The following is a 21,625-nucleotide window of genomic DNA, read 5'->3' on the forward strand; positions in this document are numbered from 1 at the left end:
CCTGCTCAATTATTGCTTTTTTGCAGCTAAGATGTAAGTTTCTTGTTCATGCAAATTATCTACACTGCTATGTATTCAACACAGGCAGGACCCAATCCTATCCAACTTTCCAGCACTGATGCAGCCATGCCAAGACTGCATCCTGAGATGGAAGGGCAGTCACTCAAGCTTCCTCAAGGAAAGGGAATATTAGTTCCTTTATCTCAGGACTGCATTGTGGCTTCATCAGGCTGGAAAGTTGGATAGGACCAGACCCACATTTATATTTTAAAATACATTTCTGTTTATAAAGTATTTATATTCACCCTTGCAGTGTTCCAGATGGCTCATAACATAAATTTTAAAAACAAAATGCAATAAAAGTTTAAAAAAAAAAAGCACATCATCAATATCCAGCAAACTGAGAGCCAAATCCTATCCAACTTTCTACTCCTGCCGTAGCTGTGCCAATGGAGTGTTTGCTGCATCCTGTGGTGGGAGGGTAGTTATGGAGACCTTCACAAAGGGAACATTTGTTCCACCGCCTAGAGCAAGGGTCTCCAAACCCTGGCCGGGAGCCAGATGGGGCCTGCAGCCAGCCTCTGATACCCTGAGAGCCTCTGGCCCAGTTGACCAAACATAACCAGAGTTGTACTTGTGGGGTAGGGGAATGGGGGTCCATTTAAGTGTGTGCTTTATTTCTTGGGCTGTGTTGGTGCTTGGAGAAATCCTAGGCATTTGAGCCCATTCATTGATTCATTCATCTAAGTTCCATCTCTAATTCATTTATTTAAATTTTATTTAATTTTTTTCCCCGGCCCACGACACTATACCAGATATTTGATGTGGCCCTTTGGCCGAAAAGTTTAGAGATCCCTGGCCTAGAGGGCTACATTGTAGCTGCACCGGTCCTGGTAAGTTGTATAGGATTGGGCCCTGAGAGAGAACAGCAATAAAAACATACTGGTACCAAAATCAACCAAAAACATATGATACCAGAGTCTATGGAAACTTGCACCAATAGACAAATTAACCTCACAAGTTTAGAATTTCTTGCAGGATTATTAAAACCCATTTTTGCCCGGCTCATAGGTATATACATTTGGTCCCTGTTGTGTATATGCAACGCTGGGCAGAAATGGCTTTAAGAAGACAGATTCCTTGTACAGTGGTTTCCTTTTGTTAGCCAATTCTAATATGCATCCAAGCATGTGTCACATTATGGAGGGCCGTTTAGCATTTTAGAGGGACATTTTGGCAACCAAATCTTTTCTTTCTTCTTGTTCACCTGGTGGGTGCAAACAGGTTGTCTCCTGTTTTCTCCACAATTCATTTTTTTAATCTCTGATTTTATCTGCAACTATAAATGTAAAGGATTTTTTTAAAAATAAAGCTTTTGTTTTAAACTAGTGAGTTAGAACTTGCAACAAGTACTGTTGGATTAGGGACAGAGTTTCCTAGGCAGTGGGGTCTGAAATGGTGCTGACGCAGAGAAAGCCTTAAGATTCTGAAAAGAAACCCAATCTGGGTTTCCCCAGTCTGGGGGAATACATCTTCTGTTCAGTACAGCGGACCCCTGTTTTACTATGGTAATCCCTTCCAGAGACACTGTTGTATTGTGAAAATATTGTAATCTGAACATCATAAAGCTTTGTTGTTTGGAAATTAGTTCTAAAACCTTGGAAATTAAAATCTCTGCCACAGAAACAAACTATTCCTCTCTCTACAAGATGATTTAGAAGGTACTATGGTGCTCTCTAGGGGCCTGGTTATCAGTTTGTTGTAATTATAAAACACAAATTACAAGGCAATTTGTACATACGGCCACAGTGTTAAAACACTGCTATTGGCTGAGATGCCACCAAATGCTTGTATTCACTTTGCTGATTGGCTCATCTATCACCAATGTGGTCCTGTTGGTGGGAATTCTAAGCCCATCATAAAGCAAATAACTTATCATAAAATGAACTTTGTTTTATTTCAGAGAGTCCATTGTATAATGATTTGACCATAACGTGAACCCATAGTAATCTGAGGAGTCCACTGTATTTGTAAATTCCAAAATAAGGTTTCTGATTTGCAAATCATCACTTGTATTTTCCTGATAATCTCTGCTGTCTTACTATCCAGGCAACATTTTTTGTGCTACACGTGCCTCTCTTTGTACCTGATCATGAGGACTCTGTAATCCCTCATCCAATTTTGTCCCTAATGATACCTTCACATGGTGGCTACAGCCAGTTCTCAAACCCAGGAATCTGTCCAAAGAGCCAGCTAACCATATGGTGCTCAAGGATATACATAGCACTGTCACATAGCATCTCGACCTTTTAAAGAATAGGTCTTCTGTGCTTTTATCAACTGTGCATCAGGCAGAAATTAGCCTGTAGAGCTTTCCTCAGTACGTTCAGGGAAAGTTTCATAGAATTCTGCATTTTAAAATGCATTTTTAAAACCCATTTTTGTCCGGTCCACAGGTGTACACATTTGGTCCTTGTTGTGTATTGCATATACGCAACAGGGACCAAATGTATATACCTGTGGGCCAACCAAAAATACATTGTGGCAACTCTACTCCTCGAGATAAAGTAATTTGGTCTTCACAAGCCATTCCTTCTGCTTGTCTTCCCACATTCCATGAGTCATTGTCACTCAACTTCTCTTTCGCTCCCTGACATACCTTCATGATTGATATGGTCAAGATACAAACAAGTCTGGACTTTTTACAGTATATTTAAAATGGCTCTGGTCTTGTTATGAACTCTTTACCTTTCACATCTCTCCACTCAGGGCACAGGGTGTGTCAACACCTTCAGATGGCCTTTCAGGACAGTTTGCAAGGAAATGCCATTTTGACTAGCACCTACCTGTCTGGCAAGAGACACAAACTAAGAGCTAGTTTCCCATGCTCTGTTAGATCATAGGCCAACTGCTAAAGGCTTGGGGAGTGTGTGCTTGCTGGGAATAGCTGGAGCCCTTTCTCTCCTCCAGCAACAGGCTTTGGTGCTGAGGATTGACTAGGTTAATTGTCTCTCCACTCACTGGAGGAAAGGTGAGAGGCCACCTTTAAAATTCCATTTCTGGTGGCACTGAATCTGTTCCCAAGGGTCAGGCTGGGACACAGTAGTGACAGCCAGCCCTTGAGGAACCCAAGAGTGGGATATCTGGCATGGGATGTGTGTGGGTCTGTCTCCCCATCACCACAAACATCAAGACTGAGTCCTGGAATACTAAAAACTGCTTCACAGCAAGTGCCGTGTGGCTCTTTCTCCTTCATCAGAGCGCGATACCATAGTCTTTCGAGACTGAAGGTTGCCAACCATTTAGCAACCTCAGTTTGCTCCCATACAAATAGGCTGCAACTCTAAATATACTTTCTAGGAAATAAATCCCACTGACTTCTATAAAAAATACATCTGAATTAAAGTTTTTTAAAAAGTTAGCATTGTATCATTAAAATTAAAATGCAAAGATGCAGCACATTCAGAGCAGATGACACTTAGGACCCAATCCTATCCAACTTTCCAGCATCAGGGCAGCTGCAATGCAGCCCCGAGAAACAAATTTTCCCATATCTTGAGGAGGTCCTGTGGCTGCCCTCCAACCACAGGATGCAGTGTACACCCCATTGGCATAGCTGCACGGGCACTGGAAAATTGAATAGGGTTTGTTCCTTAATTTCCTCAGTTTCTAAAAAAGTGTACAGTATATATGCAGGAACAATTCTCTGCAATGTTACTGTTTTTTAGGTCTTTTTCCAAGCAACTTACAGTGCAGTCCTGTGCATACTTACTCAGAAGTAAGACCCACTATGATCAATGAAGCTTTCAACACAAGTATAATGTCTACTCCTAGTTACCTACTCCCAGGTGGGGGCGTTCCTGTTTCTTTAGGAAATGTTCTTAGGACTGCAGACCTAATGTGGTCTAAGAGCACAACCTTATTTTTATTTACTCAGAAGTAGGTTCTATTATTTTAAATGGGGCTTTCTCCCAGGAAAGTGTGCACAGAATTGCAGCCTAAGTGTTGTATTCAAACAAATTCAAGGTTTTACTAGTTTTATTTTTATAATGTGTGTAATTTATTTTAAGACATGACAACTCAATAGCATCCACTTCCTTGCATTGTTTAAATGGAAAGAAAAAAAATTATAGCACTGAAAACTATTGTGCCAATTTGAGCACGCCTAAAGAGCTGGGCATTGTTAATTATTAATACTTGTATCCACCTAAGAGACAAACACCTAAAAAATGTTAGCAATAACTTTCTCCCCTACTCTTACAATATGTTGGCATCCTTCAGTCTTGGAAGACTATGGTATTGCGCTCTGAATGGTGGTTCTGGAACAAAGTAGGTATGGAGGATAGGCTGTTACCCATGCAGCAAATCCCCCCTCTCCATGTCGCTGAAATGGTCCAATGGAAAGGCAGAAGCCAATACGGTTGGTTCCAGCGGCCTAAGTCGCAGGAGTTGCCAGAACGTGACTATGTTCAGCCATGAACTGCCTCAGGGACTCAGGGACTCGATTTTGCCTCGAGCTTGACTCCTGAAGCCTTTTCCATAACTGGATGTAGCCACAAGGCAGTAGAGGTTTGGGATCAGAGTTTTTCTTCTCTCAGATGAACTGCCTTCCCAGGCTAAGGAGTCCCATCTACCCAGTCGCTGTTTAGTCGCCTCTCATGACAAGTACAGCCAAACTGAGGGCCTATTCTTATTTCCCAGGGATATGACACAACTATGACACTCAGAGTTTCACTCATGGCCTAACCTACCTTTTGGGCTGTGAGGATAAAAGGGGGTAATCTGTGTATGCCTGTCCTTGTCTAGCAGTATCCTGTACCATAGGTAGGAGAGGAGGTAAGCAATAACTCCTGCCCCCCCACTTGTGTGATCTTCCCCACTTCCATCAAGTGGAAATTATTTTTAAAACTGCCTTAATTATAAAGCAGCCCTTGGAAGGATTTGGAAGGATTCAAGGTGAATTTTTCTCCACCACTACTCCAGTTGTCTTCCCATGGGCAGCCATTCCACAGAAAACTAAATAGGTCCTCCACCCTTGTATTGTTAAGTCACAATAAGCCTAAATTTTATCAGGTAATGGAAAGTCTGGAGAGCCAGGCAATAGAGAATGGGGAGGGAAGGACAGTGTTGAGACCAAGCTGAGATGGATAAAAGAATGAATGTGTGCCTTTCTATATAAAGAGCAGAAATACATGAACACCAGATTTATATACAAATCAGGCAAACACATTTATTGTGTTGTACACAACACAATTGACCCCCACACAGGGCCAGCTCATCAATGAGGCCAGCTGATGTGACTTATATCAGCAGTAGGGGGTCCCACTAGAGGGGCAGTGAATTCAGGGTGCCTTTTACCCAGAGTCTACCACCACCTCTTTCCAACTTGCCACATTGATCTGCTTCCCTCTTGCTTGAGCAAGAAGCAGATCATTCATAAGAACATAAGAACATAAGAATAGCCCCACTGGATCAGGCCATAGGCCCATCTAGTCCAGCTTCCTGTATCTCACAGCAGCCCACCAAATGCCCCAGGGAGCACACAAGACAACAAGAGACCTCATCCTGGTGCCCTCCCTTGCATCTGGCATTCTGACATAACCCATTTCTAAAATCAGGAGGTTGCGCATACACATCATGGCTTGTACCCCATAATGAATTTTTCCTCCAGAAACTTGTCCAATCCCCTTTTAAAGGTGTCTAGGCTAGACGCCATCACCACATCCTGCGGCAAGGAGTTCCACAGACCGACCACACGCTGAGTAAAGAATTCCCTCTTACAATGCTCTTTGCGTACTGTTGTCAAACCCAGAACTTCTGGTTTTATTTACAGGGACAAGCTGGATGTGGATTAAAGGTTCAGGCTTAATCCAGATAAAATGGAAATCCTATTGGTAAATAAAAGAATGGATTTTGGAGGAGAGGTATAAACTTTCCTTTATGGGATAACGCTGCTCTAAAAGAGCAGGTGTGTAGCCTGGGGTGTTCCTGGAACTGACCCTACTTCTGAAGAGTTGGCAGTAGTAGCATCTAGGAACAGCTCTTCCTGTTTTCATCTGCTATGTCAGGTATGAACTTTCCTGGAATAGCGGGTCTTACCACAATGACCTATGTCCTGGTCACCTTCCATTAAAAGCTGTCCTTTTTATTTCATACTCCTAACCCTACGGCAGTCCAATGTTAATAAAATTTACCCTAAAAGGATTTCATTACCAGCAATTACTGCTATTCTGATATGGCACTCTGCTTACTTTGCAGTTTAATCCATACCATATTTCACGATGACTACATTTTTAAACTCTGCACCTGCTTGGGACTACAATCCTATCCACACTTGCCTGGGAGTAAGCCCCATTGACTATAATGGCACTTACTTCTGAGTAGACATGCCTAGGATTGGGCTCTGAGTAAACAAGTGATACAAACTGACTAAAACTATCCTCCATCTAGTGAATGCTAGGTATTCTGCTGTTAGGATCTCTACTACCCACCCACTCATGCTGTACATCAAGACCCTTGTAGTCATGGCAAGAGGCCTATGCAGTGAGCAGGTGAAGGGACAGGAGGGAGCCACAGGAGGGCTGGCCAGAGCCCTCAATGCTGCCTCAGAGCAAGCAGCAGAAAGGGGGTTTGTTACAAATGCATCCTAACATGCACTTTTTCTGTGGAAAATGCCCATTGCTACATGGATTTCTGCATGTGTGATATGGGCCTCAGTCTCTTAACAGCTCACTCCTATGCATATCTACTCCAACAGATAGTAAAGTAAGTAAGATAGTAGGAGTAAGTCCCATTTACTATCATTGTTAAAAGAATATACATAGTAGCTTGTTAAAAGCACAGGTCTGAAACATTTCCCCAAATCCAGTCACATGCCATGGTAGCATCAAGTCTAATATATTAAAAACAAAATATTGACATGAATGGGGACCCATCTGAAATTGGCTCATGACCCACCTAGTGGGTCCTGACTCACAGTTTGAGAAACACTGATGTATAGGATTGCAGCATCATGCTAGAAGCCTATGCATGTCTACTCAAAAGTAAGTACACTGTGATCAATGGGGCTTGCTCCCAGGAAAGTGTGGATAGGATGGGAGCCTTTGCCACTGTGCTACACTCCATTCAGCACTCCATTCAGCAAGAACAGGATGCCTTAGACTGGGCTGGTACCAGTGGCATAGCTAATGAATGTGTAGCCTGGTGCAAAATGATGCCCCTGAAGTGATGTCACAACCAGAAGTGACATCATGCCCAGGCTTTACAAAATGTGCAGATTGGGGGGAACCTGCTTCCTCCCCCCAGCAGTTTATCACCCACTTGATCTGTCACCTCTCCCCAGCCAGTGGCATCTATCTTAGATGGCCAGCCAGTGGCATCTAAGGCATCTATCTGCTACCTGGGATCAAAGAAGATTTTGTAGCTCCCCCATGACAAAAAAACAAATTTAAGTAAAAAAAATAAATAAAAAGTGTGCCCCTTATTGGTTAGAGACACTGTGCTGGGGTGAAGAGGGACTGTTATTCTCTCCCTGCTACATATAAGAGGAGCACCACTCGAATACAAGTTAGCAGGAGTAGCTGTATTATGATACATAGAAATGAGAGCTGACTCATATTAACACCTTATTGGTTCCATGCTGTATCATAATAGCATCTCATTAGTTTTCAGAACAATCAGTCTCACAGGGCAGCTTTGAGTTAAACAAATCCACTTTTTGTTCCTTAAGGCAGTTGTATTTTCGTTTGCTGGTTAATTGGCCATAACGTTCAATAGAAAACAGATATTCTAATGTGGTTTGTTTCATTGCATTCTGCATTAAATTACCTTTCCAATGATATCTAACATGATGGTATTATTCATACATACCAAGATTTTCACAATTTTGGCCACTAGTGTCAAGCTCAGCTTGTTGCCCCCCTAAAGCTTGCTTGTTGCCCAGTGCGACTGCTACCCACTGCACCCCCTTAGCTATGCCACTGGCTGGTACTATTGTTCACCTTACACATTTTTGGTGTGAGTGTGTGTGTGCTATTCCTGCAGGGAACTACCTCCTCCAGCTTGTGGAACAGCAAGCCCTCTCTGGGCAGGGAGTGAGTCCAGAGCCAAATTCTATGCATGTCTACTCAGATGTCCCATTATAGTCAAAAGGGCTTACTCTCAGGTAAGTGTGTGGCTAGGACTGCAGCTCCAGGCTACAATCCTAGCCACACTTTCCTGGGAGTAAGCCCCATTGACTATAATGGGACTTACTTCTGAGTAGACATGCCAAGGATTGGGCTCTGAGGTAGCAATCCTACTCACACTTTCTTGAGAGTAAGCCCCCTTGACTCTAATGGGACTGACTTCTGAGTAGACATGCATGGAATTGGGCTCTGAGGCTGCAATCCTAGCCACACTTTCTTGGGAGTAAACCCCATTGACTCTAACGGGACTTACTTCTGAGTAGGCCTGCATAGGATTGGGCTTGCAGAGGCGCTCGCAGCCTCTGGGCTCCCCCAAGTCTGCCCACCACCCAGCAGTCCCGGGCGCAGGTGAGCGGAAGGAGGCTCTGCCAGAGGAGCAGCGACGTGGCCCTTTCCCGCTCGCGCTGGAGGGAAGGCCGAAGGCTGCTTCCACTGCTGGGCTGGGACAGCCGCCGGACGGTCTGCAGTGCGCGGCAGGCGGAGGCGCAGGTGCAGAGCCAGCCTCCATTGCCCGTCCCAACGAGGGCGGCGGGGCAACTCGGGCTGCTGCGCTCCCTGCTGCTGCAGAGGGAGCCGCGACGGCTCCGCCCAGGGCCTTCCCCGTCCAATGGCGAGCGAGCCGGGCGGGACTAGAGCCGGCGTGGGTGGACGGGCGGGGAGGTGTGCTGGTGGGGCCGGCAGGCGGACGAGCTGGGCGCAGCGAGAGACCGAGACGCTGCGCTCTCCGCCTTCTCCCATCATGGCATCCAAGTGCCCCAAGTGCGACAAGACCGTCTACTTCGGTAAGTCGCTTCGGCTGCGTCTCCCTCCCTGGCGAGGGGGCGCTGGGCGCGCTGCTCCAGCCCCAGCCGCTGCGCTCTGCCCATGCTCCATCTGCTCTTGCTGGACCCGCCTTGGGCACTGCCTCCCCTCCAGCCGCTTTCGCGTTGGAGCAGAGCGGGAGAGTCGGTGGGCTGATGAGCATCGGAGCCCCTGGCAGAAGGGCTAGAGCCGAGCAGCATAGGTGCCTCTCCCAGCTCCCTGGCGTGCCCATCGTCTCTCTCGCGGGTTTCTTAGGGCGGAGCCCTAAAACACTTGAGTGCCTTTGAGCATGGGTGTCTCTGAACACGTGTGGAGTGCTTTCCCATACGGAAATAAGATGAAGGGCTTCTGATCCACAAATTATCAGCGCTCTCCTTTTGGAAACCAAGTCCTGCCAGGGTCCTCTCCTCTCCTCTGCGTGTGGCCCCGATTCCTCCATAGAAGTGGGTGTGATACAAAACTCCATCCCCACCCATCCAAAGCTGCTCCTAATGCCTTACTACACCCCCACCTATGCCCCTTCTATCAACCGGGATTGCTAAACGCAAGCTCCGTGTCCAAAGTCAATAGATCTCTGCGCGCTGGCAAACAATGGAGTGTCCATCATCTTCATGCCCTGCTTGTTAGCTTCTCGCAGGCATTTGGCGGACAGGATGTTGGACTAGAGGGGACTTTGCCTGATCTAGCAGGAATGTTCTTATGCAATGACCAAACTCAGCTCTGTCCCACAGGCACTGAAAATTTTTCCTCTTTACCAGTTCATTTCTCTTCCAGATTGCCCCCAAATCATTTTCTCCTTCCAAAAATCCATCCCCCATCCATCAGTTCCCACTGAATTCCTCCTTAAAAAAAAATATTATTATTCTCTGTCCCCCCCCCCCAATTAATTGTCCCTTCTGTGTTTCCTCTCCAATAGAAAGAGGAAAAAAAATGCTCTCTTGCCAGCTCCGTCTTGCTTAACCCTCATTTTTCTCACTGTTGCCAGGTTACCAGCTCTCCCTTCAGCTCCATCCTACTTTTTTTCACCAGAATAAAGGCGCCAAATTTACAATGGGCAACTTGACCAGTCAGCAGCTGCTCCCACCCCATGCCCTGCTCAACCACAGCAGCGCTTGTGCAGTTCTCAGCCCTTGTCTCTAGGGGCAGGCGGGCAGCATCCCTCCCCAGGAACCCTTTTCCCACACCTGTTTGAGCACCTTAAAGAAGCCAATTTAGCTGTGGGTTGGGTGTGTGTGTTCTTGTCAAACTGCTATTATAAGGTAATGCCGGTTTAAAAAAAAACAAAAACCTTTTTGTCCTTAATGATGGCAGTTCTGTGTGCTCTGAAAAAGCAGCCACCAATATTTGTGACTGAGAAGGCATGAAACTCAGATGTCCGTGGAAGAGGGATTGGCAGCTGGCCCACGCTCTCCATTACAGTGCCACCTTCTCTTGCCTTGTGTGGGTGAGAACAGCGAAACTTGAAGCCCCAACAGGACAGGCATTGACCACCCTACTCTTTCTGTATGTTGCACAGGAGCTTGAGAATCTCATGCAGGTGTCTTCCAGTATGACCACAATATCTTATTATCTGGCCAGAATGCTGTGGAACTGCATAAGTAATACATGCTCTGGCAACAGATACATAAGTAATACATGCTCATGGGCAGAAAATAGAGGCACGGAGAGATTAACCATGTGCTTGGATTTGTGCTAGCTGCTCTTTGACGGAGGCTTGGTTAACGGAGCAGGTTGGTCCTGATTACCTCTTGCTTCTGTGAATTCAGCAGGTGCTAAGTAGCTCAGAGAAGCAGATTTGTAAATCTTGGGTTCTGTTTTACCTAGCACTGAGAATCTATCCCTCTTGATTGTTTTTTGTCTCTTTGTTAAGGGGAATGTGCTAGCCTCTTGTTTCCCTGCTCATGTGTTTGTCCCCTATCTATGAGCCTGGCCAGATCCTTTCATCTCTCTAAATGGTATTTGTCCTGGAATTACTGTCACAGAGGAGCAGTATGGTAATCTTCTCACCGGTTCACTTTCTAATAGAATTAGCTTTTAGTGCTACCTTGCTGTGGCTAGCCTTGCCTCAATTCTGTGTTGAGGATCTCTCATGCATTGTTCCTATTCCTTTCCTGGGATTGGTTGTAATTCTGTGAAGCTTATGACATCACAATCATCCATCTTTCTAAATCCTCCTTGCTTCTCTCTGTTCCTGACTATTGCACAAGCCAATTTGCTTGTTTCTTTCCCACCATCTCAAGTAAATACACAAAGGAAGAGGGCTTGGCTCCTTTCTATTTAAAGATGTCTTCTATTTAAAGACATGGGAAGGGTGGTACTGAAAAAGCTTATAACATCTTTTCCTCTTCTTTGGGATGTTTGGACTGCAGTCCTAGACACACTTTCCTGGGAGTAAGCCCCATTGAACACAAAGGAACTTACATCCACTTACTTCTGAGTGGATGTGCCTAGGATTGAACTGTTAGAATGGAATAACATTTCTCTTTCTTACTCCGTGGAGGAGTTCTTTTGAGTGTGATAGAACAGACACAATCTAATATTTTTCTGTAGAACAATTCAGAGCAATTCCTCTCAACATATGGGAATTATTCAAGTCAGAGTGGAAAATCCATGTGGATCTCTCAGACAAGATCCTTCTGCATGTATATTTCCTGAAAGAGTTATTCCTATTTTTAATAATATTTAAACATGTGCTTTTTATTCCCTAGAGAAAAGCAGCAAGACTGGTTTGCAAAAGATCTGGTGCATACTCTTAATAATAATGATAATATAGATCCTTTTATTGTGTCTTGTCTCTGGCTCTACAAGCTGCCATGTGTTTTAAATGCTAAGTTCATATTTTGAATGGTATTTTTCTGGATGGAGTCCTCTGTATGTGGGCAAATGTCACCAAATACTCCCTCAGGGATACGTTCCTTTCCTGAATGAAGCAAAGGATCCACAATAAGAATGAGTCTTTTGTTGGTGGGAAAACTAGCTTACAGATTGCTTCTTGCCACTGAATCTATGGAAAATGTAGCAGGTCTTTTCTGAAAAGAAGTTCCTGAAGTTCTGAGTGAAAAGTAAAAAGGAATCTTAAAATAACTTCTATGCTGGGCTAATGGTAGAGCAGCTGTACCATTTTATTAAAATATTTATAATAAAGCTTGAAATGGGCAATGACTAACTTTGGGAATGTATTGGCAAAAACCCCAGTTCTTTCTTTGGAGTTCCTTGTTGGACCAAAGTGTTGCTTCAAGCTCCTGTGTTAAGTTTCTGTATTTCATTAACAAGGGCAGTTGCTGTATGGACTCTCTGAAGCACAACAAAATGTTTCTTAAGCAACTCTTATAAAAGGAATCTCCCAAATAGTTTTCAAGGGTCACTGCTTGTTAGTTCTGTGGGGGTTTTTTCAGGCTAAGCGGAACAGCATGTGGGGGCAGCTGCTGAAGACTGTTACTGCCTCCGAGCAGCACTGTTTATCACTAAATCCTGAAGGCTAAATGAAAATGTAAAAGATTAAATAACTGTGTAACAAATGTGTGTGGCTTACTGTTCATCACTGGGAAGCCTGGCAAGATGATAAGGAACATGGCCCTGACTGTGGCTTTCTTAAAGCTGTCTTGGCTGGCGGGATAGTGAGACTGGCTGCTGAATAAGGGAAATGGCATCTGTCCAGGAACAGAAAAGCATTAAAAAAACAAAAATGGATTGTGTCTGTGTATTTTTCTCTGTCATAAATAAAAGTAGATGAAGAAGGTAAGGCTTGAAGGACAGGGAAAGTTAAAACATGAGTTTTTTCAAAGTCTGATTGACCTTGATTGTACTCTTCTTGAGTTTAACATGGGGCATGAGTGCAGTTCTTCATCGTGAATTGTACATTCATTTTCTTTCATCTTTAGGTAAAGATGTTTCCACTTTTTAGTCTGCTGCTGGTAATTGTGAGAAGGCATTTCTCACTGTTCTGAGCTGGAAGGATTGGAGCTTGCTGTGGCTGGTGGTGGGAGAGGGAGGAACTGTGGCAAAAAGGAAGACTAGCAGAGGTTCAGGAGGTGGTTGTGAGTAATGTTGTGTGACCCGTGCCAATTTCCAAGGTTCCCTCATTTCTTTTTCAGTGTTTATATAGGAACCATTTGCGCCAGTCTTCATTCATTACTTTGTTCACAGTCACATTTTTGTTGCTTAAAAGAAATTATTTCCGGCAAACAATGATTCTCTGGATTGTTTTTGCCAAAGAATTTGTGTGAAAATTATACAGCTGTGGGAGTATCTGTATAGTTAAGGCAACTGTGGATTTTCAGGATTCTGCAATTATGATATACTGTGTAGGTGCTGTGGTGTCATGTGCCTTCTGCAGTAAGCAGGTAAGGTAAGTCAATTGGGGGTTCAGTAGTGTGCAAACCTGAGGCATACAGTAAGTGCTGTGGAGTTTGTACTGGGAAAATTTTGCCATTTCATATCTGTTTTAAAGAACAGTGACAGATGTCTCACATGTCCCTGATTGGCATGCATGCTCACTCAGTTGCCTTTTTTCTAATAGCAGGAGGTACAATTGAGTGTGAGCATGCAGTACGTACAGCACAAACTAATCCATTGCATAAAAACCAGTCTATGTGATCACACACTGAGGGTCTAACCATATGTGATGCATGAACATGTGAGATAACCCCAGTGCCATTTTTGAAAATAAAAGAAGCTGCTTTGAAAGGCAGAGTGGATAAAGGAGGGGGGAAGGGGGGGAAGATGACAAATTGACTTTAAAATCACAAGCCATTTTGATTTATATTGATAAGAGCAAAGACCAATTTAAATCAAGCTTCTCATTTTTTAATTCATGTATTTCTTGAACGAGTATGCGCTAAAGCCTTTGTACCTGTAGTCATATATGACAGCAGAATTGCGTCTTTTCAATGCAAGATAGATTTCTATGACTTTTCTTGTATACGTGCATGAATTCTAAGCAAAGTTACATACCTGAAGGCTGCAATCTTGTGCACTCTTATTTGGAAGCAAGTTCCACTGAAAGAAGGAACAGAAGTAAGGCAGATAAATATTGGGTAAAAATAGTGTTTCTTGAAGAGCTGGAAGTTAATGCCCATGCAGTGTAGTTGGTAGAATTATAAATATTCAGTTAGCTGGAAGGTATAAAATAGAAGTACAAGATCACCCATATGGCCTCTGGATTATGCTGGTGATGTACAGGATGGCATCTCCTGGATTCTAGCACCTGCTAGATTTGTTTGCTACAGCTCCTGGGTCCTGCAGGAGGCCCACATTAATACATTTAAACATAATATTGTGTCTTGTCCCATACATAACACAAGACATCAGCTATTTTCCCCCAAAATTATATTTCCTTTATGTAGAAAAGCAGCCTTTAACTTATCCAATTTGAAATATGGTAGTTTTTCAGTTTTAAGATAATGCGTGAGTATCTGCTCTATTATAATTACTTGTACTAAGATTTTATTTTAACCCATTTCTGCCAGCTCACAGGTGTACACACTTGATCCCTGTTGCATATATGCAATTTGGGCAGAAATGGCTTAAACCAAGTGATTTTTAGAAACACTGTAATTGACTTAAAAAAAGATCAAAGCTGCAATCCTGTGGAGACTTACCTGGGAGTAAATTCAATGGAACTTGCTTCTGAACAAATCAGTCTTAAATCTTTACTCACCCACAGTTTTTTTTCCAAATTGCCCCCCAAAGCCACTTTTGCCCCCATGAAGTTCTAAGCATATGTTTGTGAATTTAACCAATGGGTTCGAATGCTGCTCTCTTTAAATAAAGTGTTAGATTAAGTACATGTGACCTTGAATTGGACCTAGACCTGTAATTTCTGAATATTACAGAGAAGCTGCCTATGCCTTTATTTGCTTTGCCTTTCTAGCCAAGAAGAGTGGTTGTGAAAGTGGGAGGGAGCTTGAATTCTGTCTTCCTATGATAGCATCCCAATTATGTGTTGCCATATTTGGTAACATCTTTGTAGCTTTGCAGATGTTCAGACAGGCTGGGAATACCTATAAACTGTGAACAGTGACTTGTTGCTAGTTCTGTGATGCTGTTGGCTGCTTATCTGAGGGCTGGAAGAAAGGTCCCTTGGAAAACCTGTTCAGAAGCCAACTGAAGCCACCTGTGCTGAAGAATAGTGGGTTGTAGATGCCAAGGACCAACAGTTGCATGTGGGTTTATCTGACCATGTACCTCCATGCTTTGCTTGCACAGCAGAGGCCAGCAGGATAAAGCAACCATTTTCAACCAGTGTGCTAAGGCACACTAGTGTGCCACAAATGGTCCACAGGTGTGCTGTGGGAATTTGGGGGAGGGTCATTAAATTAAGGCAGTAGCTGCTTACCCTGCACATGCCCGATCTCATCCGATCTTGGAAGCTAAGCAGGGTCAGGCCTGGTTAGTATTTGGATGGGAGACCACCTGGGAATACCGGGTGCTGTAGGCTTATACCATAGTCTTTCGAGACTGAAGGTTGCCAACCATGACCATTTATTTGTATGGGCATTGGAGGATGTGGGAGATGGAAGCCCCTCACCAACAGCATGGTGTGCCTTGTCAATTGTAAAAAAAAACTGGTGCCTTGACAATTTTAGTACCTTATCAATATACTGCGAGTAAAAGATTGAAAATCACTGGGACAAAGGAACAGAAACCCCCAATGATAGGGTTTCACTTCTGCAGTTTTAAGTGTGGAATGTACCTGTTTTCCATTCATTTATAGAAGAGGTTGATTAGCTGGAACAAAGTACCTTTCCATCTTTGCTAAAGGGTTGGTGAATCTAATGGAGCAGCGGATAAAAATATTTGTAACAGAAGTCCATTTTGAATCTGTATGTTGGTTTTGGGCTTATGTGTTAAGTGCTCATTAGAGTGGAAGAATGTCAAGCTAGAGGTACCTCTTCAGTGAATGAATGAATGCCTGTACATATTTGGAGATGAGTGCAGCAGCTCTTATCTCTGACTTGATAAACCCTTCTGTGCTTGGCTTGGCTCTGCCGAGAATGAGAGAGGTCTAAGCAAGTATCTGTTATTACGTAATATCTTCTGGAATCCAGCTGTAAAAAACACACACAAAACAAATGTGATGGAAATACCAGTTGCTTTGCTAACAGCACAATCCTATGCATGTCTACTTAGAAGTAAATCTCATGTTCAATGAGGGAGACACCCAGGAAAGTACGTATAGAATTGCAGCCTAAGGCAATTAATATATGAGGTAATGACTGCCTGACATAAAGGCAGTAAAGGGCAGCCTCTTTGTTGCTTTCAATTAGTGGCATGTGATGTGTCATGAAAGGGTTGTTATATAATCTCCTATTTTGAGGCCAAAGTTGCTTTTTTTGGGATACAAAGAAGTCCATCTTGTGTCCTGCAAATTACGCTGGACTCTATCAAGGAGAAAAGTTTAATGTGGTGGTCCTGGAAGCAATTTGGTGCACCTGGCTTCAGGGTCAAATATGTCAGTAATAGAATGTGAACTGTGAAAACTTTAGAGAGTTCTAGGTGCTGCAAAGGCGGGGTACGCACCTTGTTGGAGCATGTGCTACTACTCTTTGTTAGTTCACAGCTTCTGAATGGTAGTGCCATCAGATTGCTAACAAGATGTTCCAAAGGGCTTCTCTCTTGGGACCTGTAGGCTTCAGCTGTTCTGCAAGATTGAGCATAAGTAAAGTTCTGTGGGGTCAGGCCAAGGGCCTAGGTCAGTGTTTCTCAAACTGTTAGCACAGGGACTCACTTTCTAGAATGAGAACCCACTGGAAGTGATGTCATGACTGGAAATGACATCATCAAGCAGGAAAAACTTTTAACAATCCTAGGCTGCAATCCTAACCCACACTTACTCAGGAATAAGTCCCATATACTATCATTGTTAAAAGTATATGCATAGCAGCCTGTTAAAAGTACAGATTTGTAATATTTCCCCAAATGCAGTCACATACCATAGTATCATCAAGTATAATATAATAATAAAATACTGAAATGAATAGGGACCCATCTGCAATTGACTTGCGACCTACCTAGTGGGTCCTGACCCACAGTTTGAGAAACACTGGCCCATCTCGTTCAGCATCCTGTTTTTCCCAAGTGGTCCAGTAGATGTCACTGGGCAGTCCATAAGCAGGTGATGATGACAATAGTCTGCTCCCCTGTAGCTAGTATTTGGATATGTAGTGCCCTGAATCTGGAAGTAGAATATAGCCTTAGTAACTAGTAGCTGGTGATAGACTCCATGAATTTGTCTAATCCCTTTTAAAGGCATCTAGGTTAGTGTCCATTGCCACTTCTTGAGGTAGTGAATTCCACAGACAAGACTGGGTTGTGAATTGCATAAGAGGTACATTTTTCTGAGAAGACAAAGCTGGCCTACCTAGCACTTACCTAGCTAACTTGGTGCATGCCCTTCTGTGATTGAGAACAGATGCAAGAATTCAGGCCCTCAGTTTATTGGAATGCATCAGAAATGAATGTGTGTAAGAAGTTGGCAAACCTGGGAACTTGTGTTAAGCTTCAGATGAAGGAGATTATTAGGCAATAATGGGAGTTCTTGGACAAGTGAGGAAAGACACCAATGAGGAGGAAGAGTACAAAGTATTTTTGAAAATGATTCAGTAGGTTTGATGAATCTCACAGGATGGAGAAATTGGACCAGTTGCCACATCCATGTGTGCACATGCCTTTGCTAGGGGACTTCATATGGGCTTGTAATCTCTGTGTTGTGTAAATTTTGTACTGGGATCTCACCTGCTCTTTGTTGTAATACCTTGGATATAGATGTGTTGGGATTGGTTTGGCAAAGGAACTACAAGCTTGATGAACCAGCAGTGTAGCTCCATCTTTGTGCTCTCTGCATCATCAGTGGTGTTTCTGTATGTCAGTCATGCAGTCAGTTGTGTAAGTCAATTGGAGTATTGCTCTTGGTCCTTCACAGGTGCTGTGTGGGTTGCAGGGATCAGATGTGCTGAATAAATACATTTGAGGCTGCTAAGTGGATAATTGTTTCAAGATTTTTTTAAAGAGTTCCTTCACATTTTGCACACTTTAATCTAAAAATCTATGTATTTTCTACTGGAAGAAAAGTCATTAGAATGGATATTAGAATGGATATCTTGATGGGTTGTGAGTACAGTTGGTTAAAGTTTCAGTGCTAGTGTGAAGATGGAAATCTTCAAGCTTCAGATTCTGAAAAAATTGCTGCAGTACAACCAAGCGACCTGAGTGTGTTCTTTCCCCTCTTTTCTTGCTTCTCTCTCTTCTTGCCAGCTCCTTCACTGTGTGTGGTCCCTTTTTGCTTTCTTCTGTAAAGTACAGAATGTCCAATGAACATATCAGATACCAAGATAGACTGCTGATACTCAGTGCACAAAAAAGAAACTTACTTTGGTTCTCTTTCTGCTTCTCAGTTAGGAATGGGTTTTGTCTACCCTAGAAACTACTGCTAGCATTCCACATGGGCCTAGATCCAAAATATGTCAGCTAATGCTAAACGGCTTTTAGAAAATATCCTGGGCAAACTCAAAGTTGGGGAGTAGCAACCCCATAGCAAACATGTAAACTTTTATAGTTTAAAGACCACGCAACAGAATTGCAATAGCAGCACCTGCGAGTGCCCTGCCTATGGGCCATGGTGACTACTGCTCTACTGTAGCAGGCTTTCAGAACCCTCAGTGAATGGAGAGGAGGTCATGAAGAGAGAAGATTGCTGTTCAATTCCCCTTGATAAAAGGTGACTGGTTAGTACTGCCCCATTGTGGGACTGGTTGGCACATGCCTGCTTCAATGCCAGGATGTGTTGGTTAGCAAATTTCTTATTCCTCCCCTTTCCCTGAAGCAGGCGTGGCTGTTTAGAATGCCAGCGTGGCACACCTTTGATGAAAGGGATCTTAACTGACAAAAGTGCATGGGCTTGGAAAACTCTTCATGCCTCCCCCTCTTGCGGAGTTGGGCAAACTGGGCTGTCTAGTCTAGTACTGTGATGAGGGGCTTTCAGAGATCCAGGAAAGGGTCTTTCCCTGTCCTGCTACCAGGGAATGTTTTGAACTGAAGTAGTTGAGGGCTAAACCTGGCAGCTTCTGCATGAAAGCTTGTTTTCCCAAAAGAGAGATGTACCTTCCTACTGCTGAGAAGTAACAGCTATGTTGCACTTTTTTGCATTGAGGAGAAAGGAACACGACTGAAAGACACTGCCTTTCAGAAGGTCACTAGGAGGGCAGAAATGATGATTATGCTGTATTCTGGAAACATCTGTACCTTCCTTCTTGAGGTAAATGGCGGCAATACAAAATCATCCACAGATCCCATAGCAGTGTAGAGGCAGGATGGCAATAAAGTACTTTGGGCTTGTTACTGGGTAATTTATACCCCGATCCTGCCATTGCAACCAATTTAGCCGCACCATGGAGGTGTGCACTGCACCCAGTGGTGGTGATGTGTTATCAGGTGGCCTCCTCGAGGTAAGGGAACTTCTGTTCCCTTACCTCTGGGTAAGCCTCTTGATGTTATTTGGGTCTCCTTGGCCCTACACCAGTCATAGAGCTGTCTTAAGTCCAAGGAGAAAAGGGGAGGGACCAGGTGAAGGGATAGGCATAAGGTGCTAGTGCATGCCAATGCCCTCCCTCCTCTAGTCCAACTCTGCCCACCCATCTCCCAGTCCTCCCTGAAACTCCCCAGTGCACAACAGCGGGTCACATTTCACGATGTCTTAAAGCACAGTGTGATGCCAGAACATGAGTTCTGGCAGTGCACGCAGCCCAAAGGGTCTGCCATCTCCCTATAAATACTACTCATAACTGATATCAGCTGTATTGGTCAAGTTGCTACTGATCATATACTTGGTGGAAAGCCGCTGGTGATCTTCACTCTCTGATGGGGGTTGTATATAGTGCAATACATATATGTTCAAAGACCTTTGTCATTTACATATTGCCTTCTTCTGAATAGGCTTAATAAATGTTGAGTGTCTAAAATGTTCCCAAAGAGAACATTTTATAGTATAGTATATACATTTTATAGTATATATATTTTATAGTATATATATATATATATATATATATATATATATATATATATATATATATTTTCACACACATGTAAGTGAATATATATGAATATCTTACATTATCAAAGGAAAAAACTGCAGTCTCTGCATCATCTCTTGCATGTTTCAGAGTATGTACATGCAAACTGAGCAAAATATTTCTGAATACATTAATTTATAGATTTCACTAGAAAAGGATGTGTCTGTTTACAGATGTCTGCCTCCCTTTCCTTTGGGTTAACAAAGAAGAAAAGATGAGAAAATTCCTTTTACCCTGAGTAGCATGCAAGTTAACCACAAAATTAATATGTTCTTATGAAACTGACATTTTAAAAAACTTGGGGTGCAATCCTGACCAATTTTCTAGCACCAAGGTAAGGGCAATGTAGCTCTGAGGTAAGGAAACAACACATTCCCTTACCTTGAGGAGGCCTCCCGGACTGCCACCCAATTGCAGGATGCATCTCATGCCCCATTGTTACAGCTATGTCAGTGCTGGAAAGTTGGGTAAGATTTGGGCCTTAAATGCACAGTTATTCAGAGACAAGTTCCATGGGACTCCTGAGGGAGTGGGTATATGATTGCAGCTTCCGTGGTTGTTGAATGTATAGGATGTGATGCCCTCAACATGTAGTTACAATGTTAACAAGGGAGGTTAGTCCTGTGAAATCTGCAAGGCAGGTAATTCCATGTTATGAGTTGAATGAACCTCATTCAGGATCACAGTTTTTCTGCAGAACCCTCCCTCCCCAAAAAGTGTCTTCATGCATAAAGTTAGGGGTGACTTAATCAACACTAGCCAATTTGTGCAGTGTAGTTTTGTGTGAATAATGCAACTGGCGTATAAGTATTGTGAACACATGGAATGCTGAACTGATCTTAAATAACAGGTCGTTACTGTCCTTAGATGTTGAAATTTTGAACATATGAGGTTAGAAGTCCTTACAGATAAACAAATTGGAACATGGGCTACTTTTCCATGTTTATAATTTTTGTTGCGTTCTTGGGCATGAGAACTAGAACCTTACATGGTAAATGAATGCTGAGATATTTGGGATTCTGTCCAAGATCTGTGGGCTTCACAAAACTGACTTGGGAGCATTGCTCTGGGTCTGCATAAAACTGTGTGCCTCTCCAAAGGCTGAAAAATGAAGCCTTTGCCTGCCCACATGCTGTCATAGTTGCACTTCAAACCCAATTCACATCAATGGGGCTTAGAATCATGGAGTTGGAAGGGACCAAATGACTGAGTCCAACTCCCTACCAATCCATGCTATCCACAGCAACAAAATCCTCTCCAGGTGGCCCCCCAGCCACTGCTTAAAGACCTCCAGTGATGGATAGTCTACTACCTTTGGGCTTTCTTCAAAGTAAACATGCATAGAATAGCAGCTGGAGCTTAGGGGCCCATTAGATGTGCACAGAAATGCGTGAAATTTAATTTGTGCTTTCATCCAGGAGCTCTTTTAAAAGTAAATGCATTTCAGAACTGAGCAGGGGAGCAGATTGCTACTTCCAAGGCAAATTGCCACCTCAAGGGGATGATTTTTGCCTTTAAAGTGACACAGGGGAAAGAGTGAGCCTCCCTCTTCCCATGCATTCTGGTCCC

General features: G+C 43.4%; 1 protein-coding gene and 1 pseudogene across 1 annotated transcript in view; both read left to right on the top strand.

The window, feature by feature from the left end:
- Positions 1–8,778: 8,778 nt before the first annotated feature.
- Positions 8,779–21,625, top strand: part of CRIP2 (cysteine rich protein 2) — a 45,752-nt gene continuing 32,905 nt past the window's right edge. The window contains exon 1 of the mRNA XM_066623532.1: positions 8,779–8,968. Coding sequence (XP_066479629.1) covers positions 8,794–8,968 — 175 coding nt within the window. The 5' untranslated portion in view covers positions 8,779–8,793. The remainder of the gene's footprint in view (positions 8,969–21,625) is intronic.
- Positions 15,309–15,426, top strand: LOC136650557 (5S ribosomal RNA; annotated as a pseudogene).

Source organism: Tiliqua scincoides, chromosome 4 (assembly GCF_035046505.1).
Source record: "Tiliqua scincoides isolate rTilSci1 chromosome 4, rTilSci1.hap2, whole genome shotgun sequence".
Taxonomy (NCBI): domain Eukaryota; kingdom Metazoa; phylum Chordata; class Lepidosauria; order Squamata; family Scincidae; genus Tiliqua; species Tiliqua scincoides.